Source organism: Petaurus breviceps, unplaced genomic scaffold (assembly GCF_028583685.1).
Source record: "Petaurus breviceps papuanus isolate PSGF00001 unplaced genomic scaffold, PetGlider_PUasm1.0 175, whole genome shotgun sequence".
Lineage (NCBI taxonomy): Eukaryota > Metazoa > Chordata > Mammalia > Diprotodontia > Petauridae > Petaurus > Petaurus breviceps.
The window spans coordinates 44,557,741-44,574,055 of NW_027185764.1; the positions used below are offsets into that span (position 1 = coordinate 44,557,741).

Below are 16,315 nucleotides of genomic sequence, written 5' to 3' on the forward strand. Positions count from 1 at the left end.
TTCCTTCCTTCCTTCCTTCCTTCCTTCCTTCCTTCCTTCCTTCCTTCTTTCCTTTCTTCCTTCCTCTTTCTTGGTTTCTTTCTTTTTTTCTTTCCTTTTTCTTTTTCTTTCTTCCTTTCTTCCTTCCTTCCTCCCTTCCTTTCTCTTTCTTCCTTCTTTCCTTCCTCTTTCTTTCTTTGTTTCTTTCCTTTTTTCTTTCTCTTTCTTCCTTTCTATGTGTATACATACACACATATATTTGTATTTGTGCACATATACGTACGTATTCTCAACTACCTATCAATGGAACCAGTGGAAGGCAATTTGGTAAATACCAATAGAAAATGACTGGTGAAGACAATGATATCAGAGGTGGATAAAGTTAAATTTGTTGAAGGAGTTGGAGCTATGTGACCAAGTAAAAGAGAGAGAGGGGATCAATTGTGAACAAACAGACCCAATTCAACTAAAATTAGAAGGGAAGCTATTAATTGAAGAAAAAGTATTGATGAAATTTCTCTGATAAAGGTCTCATATCCAAAATACAAAGGGAAATGAATCAAATTAACAAGAATATGAGCCATTTTCCAATTGATAAGTGATCAAAGGTCATAAATAGGTAGTTTCTAGGGGAAAAGAAATACAAGCTGTCAATAGGTATGTGAAAAGAGTTCCAAAATCCTAATAAGTAGAAAAATGCAAATTAATGTAACTCAAGGTAATTGTAAGCAACTCTATGTAATATATAGCTGTCTCAATGTGGCTCACATTGAGGCAAGTACAGGCATTGCAAGACTTTTATGCTCACCCTTATCTAAGGAAGATTTTGGTTCCTGACAGGAAAGGAAACAGCAAGTTGGCAGCCTGAGGCTGGCCACTCTGCTCTCCCCAGAGAGAGGGGGTACTCAGTTGGAATTATATCTCTCTGCTTATCTAGGGATATAAATTTTAGGTTCAAGGTAAACTGATGGGTATTTCTTAATAACAATAGCTAACTTTTATATATTGTTTACTATGTGCTAAGTGCTTTACAAATATTATCACATTTGATCTTAATCCAGAAAGGGAGGGTTGTCAAGTTTTATATCTAAGACTTGACTTTTTTCCCATGAAATAGCAATTCCACAATAAACACACATAGCAAAGAGCAAAGAAACTCATTTATCCAAGTTAATAGCAAAACAGAAATCAGAGAAAGTGTACCTGTAAGAATATATATACTAGGCAATACAGATAAAGTAGCTCTCCCATGGAGAGCAACATATCTCAACTCAACTGAGAGAAAGAGAGTGCAAGATTTCACCCAAGGAGCAAATTCTCCAGTCTCTAGTATAGAAAGTTGGGGATAGGGACATGGTAGGGATGGCCAGCTCCACTCATTTCAAATTCTTCCCAGAGTCTTTTTTCTCTTCCTTCAGTGACTTGAAGAGAGATTGAAATTATATATCTTTGGGGTGGCTAGGTGGTACAGTGAATAGAGCACCGTCCCTGGAGTCAGGAGGAACTGAGTTCAGATCTAACCTCAGATACTTAACACTTACTAGCCGTGTGACCTTGGGTGAGTCACTTAACCCCAATTGCCCTACATTCCCCCTCCAAAAAGCAAAAAAAAAAAGAAAGAAAGAAATTACACATCTTTACACATCTTCTCTTTTGATATTGTAAGCCAGAAAAGCCCAGATCTCCCTCCTCTCTCTCACTCTCACTCTCACCAACTCTGCCCTGCCACTCCCTCAGCTGCATGGCATTCTTCTCTAACACTGAGTAGAGAGTCTCTTACTGATGGACTTTGGGTTCAGGTTACATCTCATATCCTACCTTATACCCGTCATATTGGAAAAGTTGACCAAAAAAAAAAAAGGCAAATTTTGGAGGGTCTTCAGGGCACATTGATGCAGAGTGAATTGGTCCAGTCATTCTGGAAAATAATTTGGAACTGTTTCCCAGAAGTTACTAAACTGTGCTTACTCTTTGACTCAATGACACAAATACTAAGTCTATGCCAAAGAATTTTTTTTTTTTAAGTTTTAACACGCACTAAGCACTTACTATCTGCCAGGTACTGTGCTATGTTTTACAAATTCTATCTCATTTTGTCCTTAACAACATCCCTGGGAGATAAGTGCTATAAAGAGATCAGAGAAAGAGGAGAAAAACCCATTTGTACAAAAATACATGTAGCAGTTCTTTCTGTGGTGGCAAAAACAAACAAACAAAAAAAACAAAACAAAAAACAAACTGGAACTCAAGGAGGTATCAGTCAGTTGGGGAATGGCTGAGCAAATTATTCTAAAATGAATATAATGAAGTATTATTTTGCGGTAAAAAAAAAAAATGATGAAGAAAATGGTTTCAGAGAGACCTGGGAAGATTTCAATGAACTCATTGGGACTAATGAAAAGAAGCACAAGAATAATACAATAACAAAACCTTTTTTATATATAATCTTTATTCCCCCTTCCTTTCCCTATCCAGAGAGCCAACCCTTATAAGCAGGAATCAAAAGAGGAGAAAAGAGTAGTTCAGGAAAATTCATCAACACGTTAACCAAGTTGATGATATATGAAGTGTATGAAGTCCATTGTTCCTCACTCCTCTTGCATTTAAAATTCATACTCAGATAAGCATATCCTGGTAGGCTGAAACCCATCAGGTTGACCAGCCAAATCTTCAGCAAAGGAAATAGTACTGAGTGAATACAGAGGCCAGGCTTTGCAGGAAATTAATCAATAGTATGAGTCAGTCATTCGTCTATAACATAATAAGTCCAGTTTTTGGTACTTAGGACTAAAAAAAAACCTTTAAAAAGCTTTTATTGTTTTTGATACTGTTCATCTGTTAACAGTTTCATCTGCTCCCTAGCCACAAGAATAATTCTTCTTGTACTTTGTTGTGAATCTTCTTTTGAATGGCTGAAAAGTTATTGTGTTGGTATTAGGAAGGAAAGAAGGAAATGGTTAAGAGAAGAAATTCTGCAGTTCTTTCCCCATAACATACATGCACACGCACATGCACATATATGTGAACAAACCCTAGGAAGGTTAGGGTAAAGTAGTAATGGTGCTGTTTGGCTGGATCTTGAGCTGACTGCTAAAAATGTGTGCTTGTATCATGAATTAGAGGCACTTTGGAGAGATTGCAGGTCTCCCCTGATCTCTAGGCCTTCTGTTAGCACATAGTATTTTAGATAGACTCATCTGGAGGAGTATATTGTCTCTATAAATAGGTTAGAATAAAGAGAGATCAATTAGAAGGTTATTACAGTATTTAGATTTAAAGTGATTACTGAACTAGTGTGGTGATGGTAGGAATGGAAAGGAAAACAGAGATATTTGAAGGAATAATTGAAAGAACTGTGACTCTGAACAAATAGGTTTACAGTAAATTAGAGCTGGTCATGGATTTAGGAGAACCTGAGTTCAGATTTGACCTCTGACATTTGCTTGCTGTGTGACTCTGACCAAGTCATTTAATCTCTGTCTTTCTCAGTTTTCTCATCTGTATAATGGACACGTACCTCCCAAAGCTGTTGTGAGGATAAAATGAGATATTTACAAAGCATTTTAGAAACCTTAATGCACCGTATAAATGCTGTTTATTCATTCATGCATTCATTCATTTGTTTGTTTGGATGGATGTAGGAGCTGAAAGGGAAGGGTTTTTTAAAAGTGTGAAAATTCTAACCTAAGTGACTAGGAGAATGCTGACAGCATTGATGGAGTCAGCTGGGAATAGAGAGAAGATGTATTTGATTTTGAGCAAGCTGAGTTTGTTACAATGCTGAGTAGGTGGAGATATCCTGTAGGCCAACAATTCGCAATTGTTTTAATTGCAAAATAATAATATTAGTAATAGCTAACATTTATATAGGTGCCTACTATGTGCCAGGAACTCTGCTAATCCCTTTACAAATATTAGCTTATTTCATTCTCACAGTGATCCTGGAAAGTAGGTACTATTATTATCCCAGTTTTACAGAGGAGAAAACAGAGACAGATGGAGGGTAAGGGTAAGTGACTTGGCCAGGGTTCCACAACTACTAAGTATCTGAACCTGATTTTGAACTCAGGTCTTGCTAATTCAAGGCCTGGCACTCTAATCACTGTACCACCGAGTTACCTGAGCCTCAGATACTACTGAAAATTTATGGTTTTATGGGTTTCCTTGACTCTCTCTCCTCTACTCTCCAAGGAGCAAGGTAAGCCCTTAAGGAAGGCGTCCAAACTGCAAAAACTAAATCATGTTGTGGGTCTCTCAACTGTGACACATCCATGGCAGATTCTTGTTCCATTTCCTTTTGGGTTCTATGACATACAAACAGAGGCCTTCCTCTCCATTTCAAAGCTATGTTCTTGCCTTCAGGAATATCTGAAAGCAGATGATGGCAGTGAGTGTCCCTGCAGAGCATGCATCGTAAGAGTATCACTCACCTCAGGAGAGTTGTGGGGAAGAGGAGATACTGACCCTGAAGCAAACCTCCTCCTTAACTCTGCTCTTAAAGTCAAAAGTACTGCCGTGTTCCCTGCTCTACTTTTAATTTTTGGTCAGGAGATGGGTGGATGTGGTAGGAAGAGAAATTAGGAGGGTAGACTTTTTTCTTTTTTTTTACCCTGAAAATTTAAGGATAAATAAATAACTTGGAAATTATATAATTCAGAAATCCTGCTTCCATTTCAAGTGCTTTACATATTCATTGTGGATGATATTGTAAATATGCTAAAAGTTATGAAAATTAGACTAGCAACCTAAACTACATTACAAATGCTTTTTACGGTTGGCGTGATGACGCCATGCGCACGGCCACTTCCTGGCACCTGTGCAGCTCCGGGAAGGTCGTCCTAGTGCAGGCCTTGGTGGTCCTGGAGCCTCCCGTGTTGGATGCGAAGTGGTCCCTCCTGTGCCAGGAATCTCTGGCCGGGCAGGCCGCCCGCCGGCAGCTCGTCGTCAAAGTCAGCCTCTTCTCTCCTGCATCCATTCGTTACTCCCATACAGACATCAGAGTTCCTGACTTCTCTGCCTATCATCCAGCAGATGTGTTAGATAGCAAAAAACCTTCAAAAGATAGCAGTGAAAGTAGAAAAGGCTTCTCCTATTTGACAACTGCAACTACAACTGTAGGTGTTGCATATGCTGCCAAGAATGCCGTCTCCCAATTTGTCTCCAGCATGAGTGCGGCTGCTGATGTATTGGCCGTGTCGAAAATTGAAATCAAGCTTTCAGATATTCCTGAAGGCAAGAACATAGCTTTGAAATGGAGAGGAAGGCCTCTGTTTGTATGTCATAGAACCCAAAAGGAAATGGAACAAGAATCTACCATGGATGTGTCACAGTTGAGAGACCCACAACATGATTTAGACCGCGTAAAGAAGCCTGAATGGGTCATACTGATAGGTGTCTGCACCCATCTTGGTTGTGTACCCATTGCAAATGCAGGTGACTTGGGTGGTTATTACTGTCCTTGTCATGGGTCACACTATGATGCATCTGGAAGAATCAGAAAAGGGCCTGCACCACTCAACCTTGAGGTTCCAGCATATGAATTCACCAGGGATGATCTAGTCATAGTTGGTTAAAGCACTGGACTCAAGTCACAAGTTCCCTACAGATTTGTTTCATGTAAATTCAGAAATTCTTGAGAGATGTTCTAATATATTTCAAATTGGTTAGTGTGAAAGATTTAAGTATTTCTGATAATGTATTGAAACACATTGATCTGAATTAAATACTGAATATTTTAAAAAAACAAATGATTTTTACTTTTTATGTTTTTTTCTGCATAATTTTCTAAGCAAGTTGAATGGAACCCTTTCCCTCTTTATATGGAAAGCAAAAATTTTTATGGGATTTCAATACCCACATAATTCTTTTAAATTTAAGGTAGTATGAAGCAGTCTTTTTTTAGGAAACTTTTTTTTCTTACCAGTTAATATGTACATTAACTTTAGTTATCTAAATGAGAAAAGTGACAGGAATTTCTCAACATCCAAGACTGACACTACCATATTAATTTTAAAAATAACATTCTATCCATGCCTTTTTATTTGTTTACCTACTATTCCAGATATTTTAATAAGAATCCTTAGCAAGGCATTTAAAACACCATTTTGTGAAGATAGGTTCCATGGGAGTATCAGCTAGCCTCAGAGCTGAGGAACTTTCTTGATTTTGGATAGGATCTGAGAATTTTCTGTTTTCTAATCAGTCTTATGCTTCTCCATAATCTTATATTTCTGTTTTTCTGTGTTAAAAGTCTCCTTTTTAGCATCTAGATTTACCTAGTTTCTTCTTTAGGTAAGCATCAGTAAGATGATTTGAAATCTTTACATCCAGAAGGTTCAGCTTGGTAGAGGTGGCAATAACAAATTTCTGTTGGGGCTTCCGTGGAGGAACACAGTTAATGGTCAGAAGTCAGGCATCAGTAGCAAGCCATTAAGCAAGCTGCTTTAGAAGTATTTCCTTGCCTCTGTGGTGGCAAGTAAGCATGATTAGACTTGTGCCAGGGGTGATGTTAGCTCCAAATCACCTTACATGCTATCTGTAGGGCTTTTTGCCATGACTTAAGAACTTTCTAGGAGTAGCTGGGTGGCTCAGTGGACAGAGTACTGGGCTTAGAATCAGGAAGATTCAGCTTCCTGAGTTCAAATCTAGCTCTGTGACTCTGGGCAAGTCACATAATCTTGTTTGCTTCAGTTTCCTCATCCATCAAATGAGGTGGAGAAGGATATAGCAAACCATTCAAATATCTCTTCCAAGAAAACCCCAAATGGGGTAATAAAAAGTTGGACACAACTGAAAAATGAACTAACAACAAAAAACACCCTTCTAGGTACATCCTCAGTAGGGTAATATCTAGGCATTTTGTGAATCTTTACCACTTGGGTACCTTCATTCTTGTCACCACCTACTGGCTTTGAGGTAGTAGCAGATACTTTCTCTTTGTTTTTCCTTTTAACCTGGGTTCTAGATGCAGCATACATCCACTTGTACATGGCTCACCAGGAATACATTTCTGATCAGGAATATCTACCAATCATTAGGGCTGGAACAAGGTTCCAAATGCAGTGCTTCCTAGTGTTCTTGACCACATTTTCTGCCACATCTTCTTTTTTGTTGTTTGTTTCTTTTTTGACCTTTTCCATCTCCCTCTTGGTCATTTTTGTCTTCCATCTTGAAAAAAGAGAAAGAACTATTCATAGCCTTTTAGAAAAATGCTGTAAATAAAAGTTCTTCAGATTCCCATACTGTCAAAATAGTCTTTAATTAGAATTTTTTTCACATCCCAAAGATTTCACTTTCTATTTATATAACTCTTAAAGGCCTATGTATAGAACCAATAGTTCAGAAGGAAAGATATAAACATTCCCACTGAACCCTTTCCAACTCACTCTTCACTCCCTTCTCTGTTTCAGAGAATTTCTAGAAATGTGCATACTGTTTACTTATGTTAATAATTTGTATTTTTAAAAATATGAACTTTGATATTTTGACATATTCAGAATCTTGAAACCATGGGTAACAATAGTAGACACAACACACACTTACATATATAATACATACATATGTGGGTTTTTAAAGTATGTTACCTGCAATCTCATTTAATGATCACAACCCTGTGAGGTAGGTTTTATAGATATTATCTCCCCATTTTACTGGATAAGAAAACAGATTGAAAGTGGTTGATTGCTTGTTAATAGTCACATGTCTCATAAGCACAATAGGTGAGAATCAAGCCCTTGTCTTTGTGGATTCCACACCCACTGCTCTAATCACTATAACATTGTTCTTCATGTTCCCTCTACCAGCATAGCACACAGCTCAATCACGTTTCATGATTTACTGTTTCTGAAAAATTCATCATTTTGTTGGCAAGCTAATGAACCTTTCTGTATAAAGGTTCACAGGCTCACAATCAGTTACCTTAAAGCCTTTCCAGCTTAGTAGGACCTGTCATTTCAAGAAACCAGGATCAAAAAAATGCTCTCTGTGAGCATTACTTTAAGTTTTAAAAGAAAAAGAAAAGCTATTATTCTGTAAAGACTATAGGAAAACAGATGATTTTTAAAGGTTGATTACTTTTCTTTTTTAAATTAACATTCCTGACTTTTTTCAAAAACGACTTATTGGACATAACTTACTCTATTATTTTTATGACCTTCAGGAACCAGATTGTCTTTCTTTTTTTTTTTTTAAGCAATTGGGGTTAAGTAACTTGCTGAAGGTTACACGGCCAGTTATTATTTCTGGGTGTGGTGCTGAGTATCTGAGCCTGGATTTGATCCAGGTCATCCCGACACTGGAGCCGGTGCTCTTACTCGCTGAGCCACCTGGCCGCCCCTAAGCAATTGGGGTTAAGTAACTTGCTCAAGTTTACACGGCCAGGTGTTTCTGGGTGGCTGCTAAGTGTCTGAGCCCGGGATTCGATCTCCAGGTCTTCTCAACACTGGAGCCAGTGCTCTTACTTGCTATACCACCTGGCCGCCCCTCAGATTGTCTTTCCTTGTCAATGACACTTGGACTCACTCATTTTTATAAATACCTGTCTTTCTGCAAGCATCCACACTAATTTTGCAAAATGGGGAAAGTAATTGTTTTTGGAGATACAAAGTCAAGTTAAGGTTGATAATTTTCCTGGACCTTTTCCTACAGCTAGAAATCCAATACAAAGCAAAATGGTGGCACTGTTCCTATTGCCTCTTTTGTATTCTCAGTCAGCCAGGGACTCCATAAATGTGTATTTGATATTCTTGTACTTAAAAACTTTTGTAAGAACCTATGAGTGATGGTATCTTCTGCCTACCAAAGTGAAAAATGCTTTAAAATGGCGTTGTTTTTGATTACAGCTTTATAATCCACTGGCAAGAGTTTTGGAACAAAAAGGGAGAGGAAAGGAAGGGAAGGGGAAAAGGAAAATCATTTACATATCAGTTCCTATGTGCTAGATACTGTACTAAGCATGTTTGTTTGTTTTTTTACAGATAATACCTAATTTGAACCTCATAGCAATCCTGGGAGGTTATGCTATTATTATCATCCCCATTTTACAGTTGAGGAAACTGAGGCAAACATAGGTTAAGTGATTTGCCCTTAGTCACATAGCTAGCAAGAGATCAAGATTAAATTGTGAATTCAAGTCTTCTGGATTTCCTGATGCTGGGCCACCAACTGCTTCAAAGGAGATAATGCTGCATTTCCTGATTATATATTAGGCCCAGTCTTTACTTCTGCATACTCATCATTAACAACCTCAGTACCACTAACCAAAATGTTTTTTAAACATCTGAGTATATATAGCGTAAGTTGCCCCTAAAATGACCCAATATGCAAACATAAAGTCTCCTTCTACATTGTGCCTTCTGTTCTAGGTCCATCATCTTCATTTCCCTAATACCAGAACCCTGGACTCTTTCTGTGGATCATATGGCTTGTATAAGTGAACTTTATCTTGCCAGGTCAAAAACCTTCACATCACTTCCCAGGCTTGCTTTTCAACATGTTACTGCCCTTTTCCCTCTGCCCCCTTCTAACACTCCTTTATATGTTGTCTTCCTTCATTACAGTGTAAACTCCTTGAGGGCAGGGACAGCCTTGTCTACTTTTGTCTACTCAGTGCTTAGCACAATACCTAGTTCATAGTAAGAGCTTAATAAATATTCTATCTTTCTAGCTGTCTGTAAAATAATTAAGGGATAATTGTTCAATGTACAAAAATATTCTATACTTTGTAAAATAATTTACTGTGGAGACTCCTCTGAATAGCTCCACTAGTTCATTTAAGCATTGGTTATCATATTCGTGTACTAATTACTTAGGGAAAAAAGAGACCTAAAGATTAAGAACTACTACCAATTTGAGATCAAAACTAAAAGAAAAAGTAATATTCATTGAAATTGTGTCTATCAATGAATATTATCAATGAAAATATATAGTTCATTTCACAAGTAGTTTTTAAAAAACAAATTATTTTAATAAATAAATTGCTTCAAGTTTTGTGAAGTGATTTCCTCACCACTGCCCTGTGAGGTATATTTTACCAAGGGGTAAATTCAGACTATGAAGATAAATTATTTTCCTATCATTACATAGCTAGTAAACAAGGAGGGATCACTAAAGTCACAGAGTTTATGGAAGTCATCTTAGAGGTCTCCTGACTCCACGGCCAGCATTCTTTTCACTATTCCATAATACACCTTGTCAATACAAGTGAATATTCCTGTATATATTAGAACTAAATAGAATTCCTAATAAAGGATATAAGTTTGAGTTGTACCATAGCGACCCTTGTTGATGTCAGGAATATTTGTGTTTTCATGGTTCCATCACATGGATCCTCCAGCTATTTCATTTTTTAAGTGTTGGGACTTGTCCTAGGCCTTTTGGACTTATAATTATGGTGTTATTCTTTATAATATCTCACATTTGCATATCACATTATGGTTTTAAAATAATAGTTAGAAAATTTGATAAAGAATGGTAGAAATATTTGGAAAAGGAGAGAGAGAGTGTGTGTGTGTGTGTGTGTTTCTGGAGGATCTAGTGTTATGGGGGGAAAAGAGTCCATGGTTAAATTGGTGATTAGTAATCAGAAATCTTGAATTCAGTTTCTTTCTGTTTCAGACTTGCTTCTTTTACCCTGAACAAGTTGCTACACACTTCCCATCTATAAACTAGTAATAAGAGAACCTAGTCTTATGAGTATCTTATAGGAGACATTGTTTGATGATGCTAGGGATACAGACTTAGAAAGTGTTTCCCTTCCAACAACCATCTCCCCCTCAAAAAAAAGTATTTCAACAAATATTCCTCTTTCTTGTGGTTTTATCTGGCAGTAGTGCCAGTATCTCATCTTACCATAGCTTCACTCACATTTTCATCAGTAACTTGAATGATGAAACAGGAATATTCCTACCCCTTCCCAATAAATCATCCCTTGTAATAAAGGATAAAGAGAAAAAACTGACCATTGCATCAGCAAAGCATTCCATATTGCCTTTCAGGAAGGATGTACTATGAATTTCTAACTTTTAACAGTTATCCATCATCATTAGTAATAATAGTAATAATTATGATGTTACTAATGAGTTATATTTGTATAGTAGATTATGGTTTTAATGTGCAAAGAATTTGGTAATGAATGGTAGAAATATTTTGAAAAGGTGAGTTTTTTTTCTAGAGGATATAGTGTCATGGAGGAAAAAAAGATTCTTCTGGTGAGGTTAGTGATTAGTAATCAGAAATCTTGAATTCAGTTTCTTTCTGTTTCAGAAAGACCTGCTTCATTACCCTGAACAAGTTGCTCTACATTTCCCCTCTGTAAATGGGTAATATGAGAATCTATTCTTTTCAGCATTTCTCTCAACAGGAGAGATAGGAGAGTACTAGGGATCAGGATTTCACTGATATAGTGAACTCCTAAAAGAGGAGATTCTCTTTATTAATATATGTCAGAAACTTCTATAAGACTTAATAATCCTAAAAAGGTTAGGTGATTTGTTCCTGGTTACACACCCAATATATTTCTTAGATGGGACTCAAACTCTTGTATTCCTGGCTCTTGGGTCAGTTTTCGGTCCATTATACCCTAGTTACTTCTTTTTGGTTCTAGCATTGAGGAACTGCTGCTGAGTCCACATGGGCTGGGCTACTGAATTCAGTATCTTCACCGCTAAGGGTCCCATCTGCTCTGGAACTTGGCTTGAGGTCTGACAGGGTTCTTCCATCCAAGATCTTGGCCTCTAATGAAAGAGGAGCTAGGCTTCCTTTTTTTCCGCACTCCCATTGATTACACTGGTTCTCCAGAGACAAATTATGTTTTTAAATTTAAATTGAGTCTGGAGTTTTCCCAAAAGAGAGAGTAGAAGAGTATTTAATATATAATATGAGTTGGATAGGGCTTACAATAAAAATATAAGATGGGCATTTATTTTATACCCACAAAAGAAATTTTCAAACACAAAAACTCACAAGCATCTACCGAGTAAGGTTTTTTTTTTTTTTTACAAGATTCAGTAACTTAGCTACAAGAAAGGAAATACAAAGCAGAAAAGGCAGGTAAGGACTCGGTACGAGATCTTGTGGTTCAGAGCACATTCCATGTGGGAGCACTCACTATTCATCTCCCCACCCTTTCATGGGGAGCCCAGAGGCAGAGCATACTGCTTGCTAGATGGGAGAGTCAAAGCAAAATAAAGTACCATCAGTCCTTTTTAAAGGTCTGTGGATTAGGAAATCTTTTAGTCTCAAGTGCTAATTTCATTTAAATATTTACGATCAGCAAAGGAAATAGATTGAGGTTGTAAAAGATAGTTGGGCTGACTCAATAAAATTCATCTTTGAGGTAGAACTGCAATAGAGGCAGTTTGCCTGTTTGTGTATTAATACAAGCAAGTATAATGGAAAGAGCATTGAATTTGGAGTCAGACAGTCAAGTTCTACTTTAGGTCTGTCCCTTACTGCTAGCTAACAGCCAATGAAGGGACTGATTTTTCATTTCATAGAGTTCATATCCTTCACCACTGAACTATCATATGACCAGAAGAAACCAGGAAGTTCATTGTCTCTGATGTGCCTCATAACTAAGATACTGTGTCCCTGGAGTCTCCATAAGTTTTTGGCCCCTATAGATCAATTCAATCTACATGCACATTTATAAAGAATTTTAAGATAATTTGAAATCCCAGTGGCAAACATTTTAAAATCTGATATTACCTAAAATAAAATTTTTATTTTGTGTCATTTGAAGCAATTTGATTTTAAAGCAATATTTTTTGCTTACCATAAAGCCTAAATTATTTTTCCATATCGTATTTGAAATCAAAATAATAAGAATTATGTAATAACAAGTATTTGGTCTTGACTATTTCTATAAAATAAATGTTACTAGCTGGAATTATCAGTTTCAAAGTTTTAAAAAGGCAAAAACAGGTGATTGCATCTTCATTAAATCTTTAAAACATAGAAACCTGATTTATAACATGCATTATTATTTCATTCCATACAGAATAGTTTGGTTGGTGAATATTGGTTTTCTCATGGTTATTTCATAAAAGTTTCTTTTGTACAAGTATGTTATATGTGAAGCAGATTGGGTGGAGTGTGGGGCAGTTCAGTGGGCACATAGGTGGATTTGGGTGGGATGGGAGGTGGGAGCTGAGGGAAGGGAGATAGAAGTCTTGACTCCTGGGGATAGAGAGAGGAAATACATTCATTAAGAACAAATTAGGAAATATATTAGTCTTGAATATTATCTCCATTTAAATATTTATAAGCAGGAAAGGAATTAGATTGAGGTTGCAAAATGTAGTTTGGTTGATGCAACAAAACTCATCTTTGTGGTAGAACTCTATGATTGTTACTCACAGCAGCAATTTATATATTAATATAATCAAGTATAATTTGGAGTCAGAGACTCAAGTTCTACTTTAGGTCTGTCCCTTACTGTAATAATAACCTTATAACTAATAGCCTTATAATCTTGGCTATGGTACTTAAACCTTTCTCAGCTAGTTTTCCATAAGTAAAACAAAGATGATAATAGTTCTTGTATGACCAATCTCAATGGTTAGTTGTGGATGGTATAATGGAACATATATTGGATTTGGGGTCAGAGGACATAAATTTAAATCTCAAGTCTGCCACTTATATTTGTGTGACCATGAGCAAATTATTTATCCTTTATCAGCTTTAGTTTTCTCATCTGTAAAATGAAGGGATTGGATTAGATGGCCTTTTAGGTCCCTTTCCAGCTTTAAATCCTCTGTTCCTATGAGAATGAGATAATGTGTAAAAAACGTTTTATGGCTATAGAACATTATATAAATGTGAATTATTATAACTTTATGTGTACTCAAGATTCAATCATATTCAACTGGTGGAGGTGTATTATCTATCCATTTCCTGTGAATATCTGTACTAGTATGGCCTACCTCTCTCAAAACATCTGGTGAGGATGAAATCTATTCTCTGGTCCTTCTCATTAGCTATTTAAGGATGAGCTACTTTTTCTGGGCATGTGACCAAGTCAGATATATTCCCTGACTTTGTCCTGCCATGAACAGATAGACACAGAACAACAGGTCATCACACCTACCTAGAGACATATAAGGTGAAAAATTTCCCTCCTGGACAGGTGGGTCATGTTCTGATCAAGAGGGAACAAACATTAACAGGAAAGTACTGAGCTTGATCAACCACTGGACACGGCAATTATGGAACTCAGAAGTCATTATTTAAATATTTTAAAACTTGCTCTAGGTATAATTATTGTAGTTGTGATACTGCCTTCTGTTAAGCTCACTACTATGTTCCCTGGGAGACTCAAGATAGAAAAGACAAGATCATAAAACTTGACTTTCAAAACACAGCTGGCTGGTATTATGAAATTCTTGTTTTGCTTCAAAAACACCCAAAGGTAATGCCTCTTGAGTCCTCATTATTTCATAAAATAGATCACCTATGCATGTAAACAGTGGCAGAAATTTGAATTATGAGCTTCCAATGTACATTGTAGGATAACCTTCCTGCTTCCCCTATGTGCTTACAAGATATTCTAAGGAAACATCCTTTCATGGTCCCTAAGCACTGACGGGCTGCTTGGACAATAGTGTCTTCTAGTCAAGAAAACAAAGAGAGCTTGACAGAGGGTATCAGGTGCAAAGAGGTAGCTATGTGCTTGAAGGAAGAAGTAATGAATGAATGAGGTAGCTTTCAGCTCGGCTTTAAAGGAGGTTAGGGATTCATGAAAGCAAAGGCAGGGAAGCGCATAAAGTTACCAAAGGTATTTAGGGCTGTGGATGGGGAGACATAAGGTATCCATGTATCTATATTCATATGCTGTAAGTAATCCAATTTGACAGGAATACAGTTTATGTGGAGGGAATTTGCATGTGATAAGGCTGAAGAAATAAAACAATTTTAGATTATGGAGGACTTCTAATAATAGGGGGTATTGGTACTTAATTTACTTAATTACAATGAATAAATATTTGCCAATTGACTAAGTATTATTCATTTCAGAAGTAAGATAAATAGTGGCTGTGATTCAAATGCCATTGGATAGTGCTGAGTAGAAAATAAACTCCTTCAGGACAAGGATTGATCATGTTTGTGCAGTAACTAATCTACCCAATAGAATATAGTAGAGTAGAAATGGCACTGACATCCAGGGGTGTGCTGGAGCCAGAGTGAACCTGCATCAGAGATCTGATTGTTAAATTTTCAGTGTGGCATTTATAACGTGGAAATTGATGCTCACTACAAATTAGGGCTTAATTTATTGTTTCATTAATTATCTAGAATTAAGAGAGAAAATATCAATAATGCAAATAAACTTTAAAAAGTATGTTGTGTCTGTTTTTTTTTTCCTTTTCCTGAACAGCCAGTTGTAAACATTTACCAGCATAACATTGTTTACACCCCTTTCTGATGCATGCTTCCTCTGTAACTTTGGGCAAGTCACTTAACCTCTTGTATCTCCGTTTCCTCCAAAGATGGGATTGTTCCATACGGCCTCTGAGGCTCTTCTTAGATCTAGATCTCAATCTATGATCCTATGACAGATGCAGCAACATTTGTGGACATGTTAAATGTAGTAACTTAGCTAAACTTGCTGAGATTTGCAGTTTCAAGGCCAGCTGACATAACAAAGCTATGTGAGTTCCATGATCATTAGTGAAAAAACATGCTGTGTGGGTTTTTCAGAGAAACTTTTTTATCCAAGTCTGTCATTAGAAGGAAATACTTTAATCTTCCTGGTAATATTTCCATCCAAACAATGGTGTAGGTTTGGAAACAGTGGCTACAAGTAGAAATGATGAGACAGCTTTAAGAATAGCTTTGTTCACCATGAATGTATCAGTCTAAATTTCTTATAGTTAAAGTACAGGACAGTGTGAGAAAGTGGATAGAGAGTCAGCCTCAGAGTCTGGACAACTTGGGTTCAAATCCTGACTCTGACAACATGCTGGCTTAACCCTCATTATTCCATGCAAACTGTGTAAGACTTTAAATGGCAGAGAACCTGCTGATCTGCACTGGAGGAGCAAGTTTCCTTGGAAGCAATTTCACTATACTGATGAAATCACAATTCTGTATTAAAAAAAAAGTATTCACATTTCACAGGCCTTTGTGCTTGTGAGATGGAAGTTTGAAGAGATCATTTAAGAGCATATTTATTGAATTGGTTTCTAGCCTGGGAAGACAGAGTACCAATAATAATAACAGTAACATCTTAAATTTCTATAGCACTTTTGAGGTTCATAAAAGTACTTTACCCACAACAACCCTATAAGATAGGTTTTGTAATAGTTTTCCCCATTTTGCTGATCAACTGAGAATAGTG

General features: G+C 36.8%; 2 protein-coding genes across 2 annotated transcripts in view; both read left to right on the plus strand.

Moving 5' to 3' along the window:
• LOC138158975 (cytochrome b-c1 complex subunit Rieske, mitochondrial-like) overlaps positions 1-5,712 on the plus strand; it is a 14,555-nt gene extending 8,843 nt beyond the window's left edge. Inside the window, exons 2-3 of the mRNA XM_069085341.1 lie at positions 4,802-4,928; positions 5,011-5,712. Coding sequence (XP_068941442.1) covers positions 4,802-4,928; positions 5,011-5,552 — 669 coding nt within the window. The 3' untranslated portion in view covers positions 5,553-5,712. The remainder of the gene's footprint in view (positions 1-4,801; positions 4,929-5,010) is intronic.
• Positions 1-16,315, plus strand: part of ADGRV1 (adhesion G protein-coupled receptor V1) — a 718,949-nt gene that overhangs the window by 381,086 nt on the left and 321,548 nt on the right. The gene's annotated exons all lie outside the window — the stretch shown is intronic.